General features: G+C 39.8%; 2 protein-coding genes across 2 annotated transcripts in view; one reads left to right on the top strand and one right to left on the bottom strand.

Moving 5' to 3' along the window:
* The window catches only part of LOC140923325 (beta-1,3-galactosyltransferase 1-like), a 5,875-nt gene extending 1,527 nt beyond the window's left edge, over positions 1 to 4,348 (top strand). Inside the window, exon 2 of the mRNA XM_073373420.1 lies at positions 3,010 to 4,348. Coding sequence (XP_073229521.1) covers positions 3,092 to 4,285 — 1,194 coding nt within the window. The 5' untranslated portion in view covers positions 3,010 to 3,091 and the 3' untranslated portion in view covers positions 4,286 to 4,348. The remainder of the gene's footprint in view (positions 1 to 3,009) is intronic.
* Positions 4,349 to 5,144: 796 nt separating this feature from the next.
* LOC140923656 (uncharacterized) lies at positions 5,145 to 10,032 on the bottom strand. The gene is made up of 5 exons (XM_073373730.1): positions 9,952 to 10,032; positions 7,919 to 7,957; positions 6,920 to 7,048; positions 6,096 to 6,430; positions 5,145 to 5,453 (listed from the first exon to the last, which is right to left on the bottom strand). The coding sequence occupies exons 1-5, from the start codon at positions 9,971 to 9,973 to the stop codon at positions 5,421 to 5,423; spliced, it is 558 nt and encodes a 185-aa protein (XP_073229831.1). The 5' UTR covers positions 9,974 to 10,032; the 3' UTR covers positions 5,145 to 5,420.
* Between the last annotated feature and the right edge of the window lie 533 nt (positions 10,033 to 10,565).

The following is a 10,565-nucleotide window of genomic DNA, read 5'->3' as shown; positions in this document are numbered from 1 at the left end:
CCTTTAATCGCATTCTTAAAAACATTAAATGACTCTATGTTTGCTAAACTTTCTGGAAGGTCATTCCAGAGCTGAACAGCCCTATATGAGAAAGATCGCTGACCTGTTGCTGATCTAAAAGATGGTACATGAAGTTTATCTTTATTCCTAGTATTTCTAGTATGCATCTGCCTTCTTGTCGAAAACTTATTACACAAGGATGGTGGGGCTAATCCCTTTATACATTTGAAAGCCATTAAAATGTCTCTAACCTCCAGTTGCTTAGCAACCGGCAACCAGTGGAGTTCCTTTAACATCGGCGTGATGTGCTCATACTTTCTTGTGCCAGTCACAATCCGTGCCGCAAAATTCTGAACTTTTTGAAGCCTAGCAATGTTCTTTTTTGTTGTACTAGACCACATAGAGGAACAATAGAAAATCTTGCTGAACACTAATGAATTTATGATGGTTATGAGCGTAGACCTATCAAAGAAATGTTTCACACGATTGATTTGGCACAGGCTACCTGTACACTTAGATACAACATCGGTCACATGTTCGTCAAAACTAAGGCGCGAGTCCACGATGACCCCCAAATCTTTTGCAGAACGAGACGGTAGAATCTCCTTACCGAGTAGCGTAACTCCAAAACCCTCCGGCACACGAGCTAACATCTGCGGGGTTCCAAGAAGCAATAACTTAGTCTTATCTGGATTTATCAGCAAGCTGTGTGTGCAACACCAGGCGGCAATCCGTTGCAAATCTTCGGATAAATGTTCCACAGCCATGGCTGTCTCCTGGACAGGAAACGAGAGATAGAGCTGGGAATCATCCACGTAACTCTTTAGTGAGCACAGGTTAGGGACAGCTGGAAGATCGTTGATGTATATATTAAAAAGGGCTGGTCCCAAGATCGACCCTTGAGGTACACCATAAGCTACCTGGCGAGGATCTGACACCTCACAACCAATCCTCACCCGCTGATTCCTGTCCGTCAGATAGCTTCTAAACCATTCCATGGCCTGTATAGACACACCCAGTTCTCGAAGTTTACGTAATAGGATCCCATGCTCGATACTGTCAAAGGCCTTTGACAAGTCCAACAGAACCAACGCTGTGACTTGTTTTCGATCCATTGCTTCGAGAATCATATCGGACATGAAAATATGGAGTGTTTCTGTCGAGTGCTTCTTCTTGTTTCCATTTTGATGTTCAGTTAAACAGTTCTGACGTGTTGTGTACTCCGTTAACTGATTAAGAGCTGCTCGTTCGCAGATCTTAGACAGAGCGGGTAGCAGTGATACTGGCCGGTTGTTATTAGCAACCTCATGATCTCCTTCCTTTAATATCGGTATCACCACGGACTCTTTCCAAGCAGATGGAAAAACTGATGTTAAAAGCGATCTATTTATAAGCTCTGTCAGAACTGGAAGTATAACTGGTAGGGCATCCTTGATCACACTCATGCGTAACTTATCCATTCCTGGTGCCCTGTTTAAAGGAAAAGACAAGATGATCTGGTGTACCTCAAAGGTAGTGACTGCGCGGAATCGGAATTCATCTAGTTGGAAAAAGTTCTTGGATGAGGGGGGCTTATACGCTGGAAGAACGTTAACTGAAGCAAGTCTCTTAGATTCAGCTGCAGCCCTTGCCCCCACAGAAGTAAAGAACTCATTGAACTCGTTCGCCAGTTCCGTCATATCCCTTGAGTACACCGGTTTCGATTTCTCTTTTGACGGGATACAGTTCCGTATTACCTTCCACATGGCACTACTACTCTGATTGCCATTCATCTCCTTTTGAACATGGATCCTCTCAGCATCATATAGCCTTCTCTTAACCTCATTACGACACCAACGGTAATGCTCCCAGTCCGTAACAGCGCCCGACACACGAGCAACTCTGTGTACTTGGTCTCTCTCATCCATCAGCTCCTTGATCTCTTGATCTAGAAATGGACATTGCCGATTTCTGACTTTCCTTTTCCTGACAGGCGCATGACGCTCCAGGACTGCCAAAAATTTCTCATTAAAGTGTTCTACTTTTTCACTAGCATCATCAATCAAAGCATTTTCATACCATGGGACTTGGGCAAGATCATTCACAAAGCTCTCAGAGTTGTAATTCTTATAACTTCTAGATATAACATAAGTAGGCAGTGGTTTCGGCGCCTTGAAATTCAGTACCGCATAAACCAGATAATGATCGCTAATGTGTGTTTCAACCACACCACTATCGGTAACTAAGGCTGAATTGGAAGTCATGATGACATCAATCAAAGACTCGGATGTTGGAGTCACCCTTGTAGGCTCTGTGATAAGTTGTTTCATATTCTCAGTCTGCGAACGATCATAAAGCCGCTTACTAGATATAAGCTTCCCCGTTGGTTTGTATTGAAATAGATTTGATTTATTATGACGTTGTTCAGCTTAATTAAAAACCATTATGATATGGCTACAATAGTATGCAGGCTCTGATTGGCTGCTAAGTGGGCATTATTTTCTTGTGGTGACTGGGTATTACTAGCTAGGTGTCCAAGGCATATACAATCTTTTTTTCACTTGATACTGGAGATCCAGCCTGTTCCAGGCTCCCAGATAGTCGGTTCCTCGGGTCGGTCCGCGGGGATTGAGGAAGCGCGGGGTATCCGCTGACCAGTGTCAGATGCTTGTTTACGGGTTTAAGTGTACAACTCATTAAGGTGACGTGTTTTTTAAAGTTATCTGCTGACCAGTTGTGGTTTTTAATTAATCGCCGGCTCAGGTCATATAGTAAATAACTTATTAACTTCGTCCGTTCGGTCATTTATACAGGGGAATCTCAGACCTTGGCCTCGGTCTGAGATTTCCCTGTAATGACCTTACTCTCGTAATAAGTGTTGCAAAACGTACTTTGATCAGCATTGCTACAGCTTGTTTTGAATCGCTTTTTCTATTCCAGTTATATGCCCCCTCGGATATAAGCCTCCCCCTGTTTATAATCCCCCAGCGGCAGTTATACGGTAACCGGTTTTTCCCCTTTTAACGTTAGGTGCACTTTATCGAAAGAACCTGGCGGCTTTCAATGAAGAGACGAGGCCGCCGCCGGATCCTAATCGCGCCCTCGTCATAGCATGAGGCTGAGTAAGACTGGAAGCTCCCTTTTCGCAGCAATAGTCTTCGTTCAATTCATTGCCCTAATCCTCTACAACATATATTATTCAGATATGTGGATTCAAAACCGAGGACAAAATTTCAAAGTAAATTCGATGCAGCAATTTACAGCGTCATTGCAAATGAAGGGGAATGAAACATTCGCGTTCGGAGAAAATTCCTCCGAACTCACGTTGTTGAAGAACATTCGCTCTCAATGTTCTCAGCTGACGTTTTCGTTTGTGTCGCCTGTAATACAACCACGTTTCGAGGAAAAAGACTTGACGAGTATATTTCTTCTTGTATTAACTGTATCTGGAGCTGGTGAATTGAATCGTGAAAGAAGGAACGTGATACGTAAAACATGGGCTAACAAAACTAGACATCACGCCTCGAGACTGTGGAAACACATCTTTGTCTTGGGTAAAACACACGACTCTGAACTGGACAAGGAAATCATGCAAGAATCATCAGCATTCAATGATGTGCTTGTTCTTGATGTCGCTGAAAATTATGACAATTTGGTAATAAAGACCTTTTCAGGGCTATTATGGGGTTTGGTTCATATTAATCCTCGATTACTCTTGAAAACAGACGACGATGTCTATATCCGCATTCCATATCTTATAACGTGGTTAGAGCTGTATGCAACTGAACTATTTTATGGAGGTTTTTCAATAGGAGACGCGCAAGTTAGACGCTCCGCTAGTCAAAAGAATTACGTTACAAAAGACTGCCTGGATATAGAATATTACCCACCATATTGCTCAGGTCCGTTTTATGTCGTCTCCGCGAGCGCTTTACGCTCAATTTTCCAAAGTATGAAGAAGTGGAAGGTGATCCTAGCAGAGGATGCGTATATGGGAATACTCGCCCACGAAAGTGGCTTACCCGCAGTGGATATACCTGGATTTAATCCGTTTCGAAGTCTTCAAGACTACGGCAAATGCCATTGGTCATCAGCAGTGGCTTTAGGGCATAGTTTCGATTTCTTGGAATTCTCTTACGTGGAAAACAAGTTACAAGAATACAGTGATCTTCCAAGGTACTATTACCAATGTCTAATGACAGACTGGGCGGCCTTTATATTTCTCTTTTTTATTCCGAGTTTTGTCTTTGTTATTTTTTTAACCGTCGTTAAAGTTAGGACATTGCAAACGCGGCGGCTGTTTTAGATTTGACTGAATGTGAAGGGACTATGTCGTCAACTAAAGTTTTTAACCTTCGGGGATACAAAGCGAGAACTGAGAAGGGTGCACGTTTGTTATTGAAGACGTCGAAGTTTCGCTTGGAACTTCTGTTTTTAGAAGCCAGCCGGTTCGTTCCTACGATGCATAAGGCAAAGATACGATCGGCTTTGTATACTGTTAACTGAAAAATTTCCAATACTACGAGTTGATAATCTAAGAACTCACGACTAAGAAAGTAAGAACAAGCACTTTCCCAAGTAAGCCTAAACCGGTTCTTAAATACATGGTAATAAGCACAAATTTAGCTTATTTAGGTTCTTTAATAGGTTTTTATTTTCTGAAGGAAAAAATATATTGTAGCTAAGAGTACTTGATCAGATTACGAGTGATAGAAGGCCCAAATGCGTGGGATTAAAGTGCGCTCTGTGCATTCCATTCGTTCTTAGTGGAAGTTCAAACGAATGTTGTCAGCGGATGTTGGCTACGTACATGCGACGCATGCGTAATAACAACCTAGAGATAAGGATTGCGGGCTCCTCTTGTCGCCAGCAAAAAGTAATGATTAGTTTTTTTGGCACTATTTATACTGCAAAGGCTAGGCTATGCTTATGCCGAACAAATGACTGTATTAAACAAAGAAATCAAATAGATATTCTTAGAACGAATGCTTTATTCTAGTCCTTGTGAGAGTTGGTGGAAACTCATTCAGCTGTAGGTAATCCTGGACCGGGTGGTTCAAAGCCGGGTTAAGATAACCCAGGGTTAGTGGGAAATTTGAATTCAGATATAAAACCTTAAAAAGTAAATTCAGTTTAATTCTTTTTGTCTACAATGTGATGATTGGATGCTCTAAAAAGAGTAGAGGAAATTAAAAAAAAAAGGAAATAGAAACCCAGCTTAAAATTTAACCCCGTGTTAGTGCTCATCGGCCCCTTTTCCTCTAAGGACAGAGCACATGAGTTGCCATGGTAACTACTTCTGGATTTACGCTAATCGTCCTTCGAACTAGTTGGCCCTTGGTAACAGGCTCGCACACTTTGTATTTTCCTCATTCTTCTGTTACATGATCTTGTTTTCGCAGAATAAACGCTTTACTCTGTCCTCGTTCGGAAAGTCAGTATCATGTTTCGCCGAGGCAATATCCCAGTAAAACCTGCAAAAATAATGGAGATAATATTTCGTTACCGTAAAGGAACGTAACTTTACCATGGAGGGAATTGTATAGTAGGAGACATAGTGAGCGCGTTGGTCAACGTATAGCTCGAATAGATCTTTTTACCGATACGGCGGCCATATTGAATTAACTCGATTCAAGGAGTATTATAGGATACCCAGGGGGCATGAGCACTTTCCGTTTGTATTTTCGAGCGCTTTTCGGGACATTTTTTCTTAAAGTTTTCTTAGAATAAGATTGTAATGGGAAAAAAGATCCTTGTGCCGTGTTTTGATGTACATAATGATCGCCCTTTTCCCGAGAAATATGCAGTGAAACATCATATTTCTAATACTAAACTAGAAAAAGGCGATCATTATTACATCCAAACACGGTACAAGGATCTTTTTGCCCGTTACAATCTTATTCTAAGAAAACTTTAAGAAAAAATGTCCCGAAAGGCGCTCGAAAATACAAACGAAATGCGCTCATGCCCCCTGGGCATCCTATAATACTCCTTAAATCGAATTGATTCAATATGGCCGCCGTATCGGTAAAAAGGTCTATTAGAGACCTTTAGTTTCTAAGATGAGGACGGAGCACATGAGGGAAGCATAATTAGTGCAGTAAACGTTTGCTCACCTTTAAAACTCGTTCTCGCTCAAACAACCTGAAGCTGTACCCAAGGGTGTTGTTTACAACTCTAACTTCGTTCATTAACTCACAAGCTTTTTCTGCCATTTCTCCCGAGTAGTGGTAATTGTAAGCCAAACATCCGGGTGCTCGAATGCAAAGATCCTCGCACTGAAGCTCCGAAAAAACTGACTGGTGCCAGATCACGTGACCTTGTAGCTTTTTGTTCATAAACAGTTCCTGGCTTATTGGCAGGGTTAAACTCTGAGGGAAACATTCAGGCTTAGGTGGCGTTGTTGCAAGGGTAGCCACAGGTGACGATGACCCTTCTGTGACTGGACTTTCTGAAAACAACACAACATCGCCCTTCGTATAAAGTACAACAAAACTGAATGCAGAACTGGCATTACGGCAAAGGGCTGATTTATTATCGGCCAATATTTCGGCTAACAAACTTAGCCTTCCTCAGGACCAGAGCTACACCGAGAAAAAATATCCTTAAACGTCTTCTAAGTGGTTAATAATTAACTACAATTATAAATACTAGATAGAATGATATACTGGTAAATGATTATACAATAAAAATAGAAATAGAAACAGTTCAATGTTCATTCCTTCGGTTCAGACTGTCTGGTGACAGGGTTTTGCCTCATTTTTGATCAGTTTCCCATGCAACTTCGTAAAGGCCAACTAAAGAAGCGATAGCCTCCCCAACGACCCTGCCCCGTTGGCATTAGCCTGTTACTCCGAAACCAAACGGAAACGCTTGCTACGCAGGTTACGTTGGCATCCTAAAAATTGTTATTAGATATGCAAGTTAACAGTTTTCTTACCAGTAGTGGGTAATGGGCAAAACTCGCAGGTCTCACGGCACTTGTTCACAGCATAGTTTGAACTCTTCACACATCTATTGGTTTTTTTATAAAGCCAGCAAAACCAGCCTATATCTGAACAAGACGCGTCTGAAAACGTTGAATTTTACAGTGGATACCATTAGTTATAAACAAGGGAACCACAGGAAGTCCAAGTTTACAATTGAAGTCCCTGAGCCACAGAACCTTTCTCTGCTAATTAATTATTCATACATTGATCGTTTTTATGATTATGATATTTTCTCTTCAAATGAGCAGACTATGCATTAAGCTTATCTTTAGAATATCTTCTTAAGCACGTTAAATGCCATTCTATTACCTTTGTTTTGGAAGTAAGGACCAATGTTACAAAATAGAAGAACAGGATCCTGATGGAGGATCTGATCAGCACTTCTGGGCTGAGTTGCTCAAAGCATGGTTAGCTTTAACCATTGGTTAAGCAGTATCAAAACCAATACGTTGTCAAGGTATTAAACGCTGGTGAACGCTAACCATGCGTCGAGCAACTGGGCCCTGATTGAAAGACCGTCATTGTCCATCATTTTTCGTTCCTATCGAGACAAAACTTCAATACCTAATGACTCAAACCATTTGAGATTTTCCTTGATGGTCGGAGTTATCCTAAGAGTCAACTTGCAATTCGACGCAATCCCGAACCAGTTTCACGCACAGTCTCCAAATAGCCAATAGCCCACAATCGATATATTAAAATTCTAACATGACTCCAAGGTTTTAGGGTCAAAATTGAAAATTCTTTACGACTACATTGTCTCGAAATTCCCAGAGGAGACTTGAGCACAAAGGAAACCAAACCAAATATAGAAAAATGACCAGAAAGCCTCGGAGTCATGTTTGAATTTTAATTTATCGAACGTGGCTTATTCCTTATCTGTGTCCAGTTTATACGAGCAGTTATCTCATGCTGAGATTACAGATGTATTTTTGACAACGTAATTATACCTGTTAGTGATAACATCAACCATAGATTCCAGCCTATAACTGAAAAGAGAAGATCAAATGCCTATAAATATATGAACCATATTTCCATACTGAATGATCTCCAGTGATTTAACTCGTAGCTTATTCCAGACTTCGAGATACATTATTACCCCGGTAACTAGAACTCTGAAGAGAAACGAAAAATTAGCGGAGAATTCGAGTTATCGGGGTAAATTTGAGTGCAATTTTGATTAAGGGAAAGAAATTTATAGTTCGAGTTGGCGGGGAATTCGAGTTATCCGAGTTCGAGTTATCGAGGTTCTGCTAAAGTTTGATACTAAGTCGTAGCGGATAAAGCGCAGATCAAGCACGTTGCCTGTTATTATTTCGCCATTCCACGTTCCACCCTGATATTCATTAACTGCCCCTGGGTCTGCGAAGATGTCAAACCATTCCACCGGGTGATGTATTATTAGTACTATTTATTATCATCATATTATTGTTATTATCACTATTGTTATTATTATTATTATTATTATTATTATTATTATTATTATTATTATTATTATTATTATCATTTTGTTTTTTAAAATGAATTAATCAGGTCCCTGACATATACTGACATGCACGCTGAATGCCTTGTAGCAATAATTTGAGTTTCAGTCAGGCTAATCGTAAAAGTGTTTTCGCAGCTGCTTTTCCAATTCTGTTGGAAAAACTTACCCTTTTGTTCTGTTGCACTCAAAATGACAAAACGGCTATGACATTTGTCAAAATGAAAGATTACTATTTCTTTACTCGAGGTCTGGAAATTAGACCGGGCGAAGCAATATTTGCGCTCATTAAACTCAAAAAAGTAGCTTATCTTGTAACTAGTTTAAGAGGACATCACGGCACAGAGAAGTTATAGAGTACTCAGGCTAAAAATCAGTCTCGAATTTTTGGGGCTACAAAGGCTGGTAAACAAAAATCTTTGATGTAAGCCAATACAAGGGGGCACCTAACGTCAACTTTCGGAAAATATCTGTTTGGAAGACGATTTGAGATCTAGAATTTTCGGAACATTTGTTGTAAAATTTTTTGCTTGCCTGCCTCTCCTAGGATTTTCGAACATCTAAAAATTGGTATAATTGCCCATTTTTAACGGATTTTTACCCTAAAAAGGTCACCTAGAATTTTCGGGAGGCTTTTTTCTCGCTGAAATTTTCGAAAAAGTAAGTTTGATCCCTATAATAATCTGAACAGATGAAAACTTTTTAGGGGATAAAAATATGCCTATATCTACCGTTTAAATACTAAAATAGGTTTAACGATGCTATGTTTAAGTGGTTTTGAACTATGCTCTCGTCGGGTGCCCCTGAATACAGGATCACCCGTAAATTACTTATGCATCATTTTGTTTATGAGATAATCGATGCATCCGGTGCGAAATACATAAAATTGCAACGGATTTTAAATTTAACGGGAATTTCACTTTTACCCTGTACACTTAACAAAAGAAACGTTAGGGGAAAACTGCTGAGTAGTTTTCGCGCGTATAAATTATAAAGCTTGTTCAGTACTGTGCTTTCAGCCGTGAATAACTCTTTCCCGGCACTCGATAAAGCCGTGGATTCTGGCCATGGTTTAGGATTGCACTGAAAAGCCTTGTGATGGAGACACTGGAACAAGGTAACCGTTATTGCCTTCAGTAAATGTTTAGAAAGCGAAGGTTGAACGCCAATTCTTCTTCGTCCTTGCTTTGCTCATATCAAAATTGATATTTACATCCATCTTTAGCCATACAATTTTAACAAGTTGTGAACCATTTATGATGTTGATTAATCGTTAGAGAATAAAAGGCGCCTTAAATAAAGAACTGACTCGCGTTCAAGGTTACCTCAGTTGTTCTCAGTTATAGCTCGCGATTTTCGTATGGCAATTTTTACGCGACATAGATTTTCTAAATTTCTTTTACCGAAAAGTGGCCGAGAAATATAGCAATTGTTTGTCCTTTGATTGAAAAGCGACAATTGATACTTTTTTTCCCGTTATTACTTTGTTCCACTTATTACCTGCAAAATAGAGCCATTCCATTATAGTGACCTGCTGGAGTCCTCAATCAGGAACTGATTTTGCCAAAGCGCGATGCTTTTAACGTTTCTGCAGGGTTTAATAATCGTTGTTGGATTTCGCCTATATTTACGAACCCAGGCAACTTTAATAGACTGCAAAAACAAAGGACTGTCATCCACTATGAAGGCAAATAGACCTGTCAGAATTTTTATTAAGTTTTGGCAATTTTTTACGCCACCGTAATCAAGTGTTTATTTTTTCAAGATCTTTTCTATTATCAAGATTTCACTCGAGCTTCTGGTGTGAAAAAGATTGGATGTAATTCACCAAAAATGTCACTTTTTATCGGCAGGAAATATCCACCCATAGACATATCTCAATCTAAGCCATTTTCAATTTGTCTGCATAACAGGACATAAATTTGATACTGAAAACTCACTAATTGCATTTTGCAATATATATTTATTTAATAGCCTGCCTGAAAAACGCATCTTAATGCTGCACAAAATAAGGTTTATTTGACCGTACTTAATTTAATAATTGTAAAATTCGTCATATCCTTCTAAATTTTATTTTTGCTTTCCTAAAGTTGTTTGTTGCTTATTTAATATTT

The sequence above is a fragment of the Porites lutea genome, chromosome 13 (assembly GCF_958299795.1).
Source record: "Porites lutea chromosome 13, jaPorLute2.1, whole genome shotgun sequence".
Taxonomy (NCBI): Eukaryota; Metazoa; Cnidaria; class Anthozoa; order Scleractinia; family Poritidae; genus Porites; species Porites lutea.
This window is presented reverse-complemented; position numbering and strand designations above follow the sequence as displayed.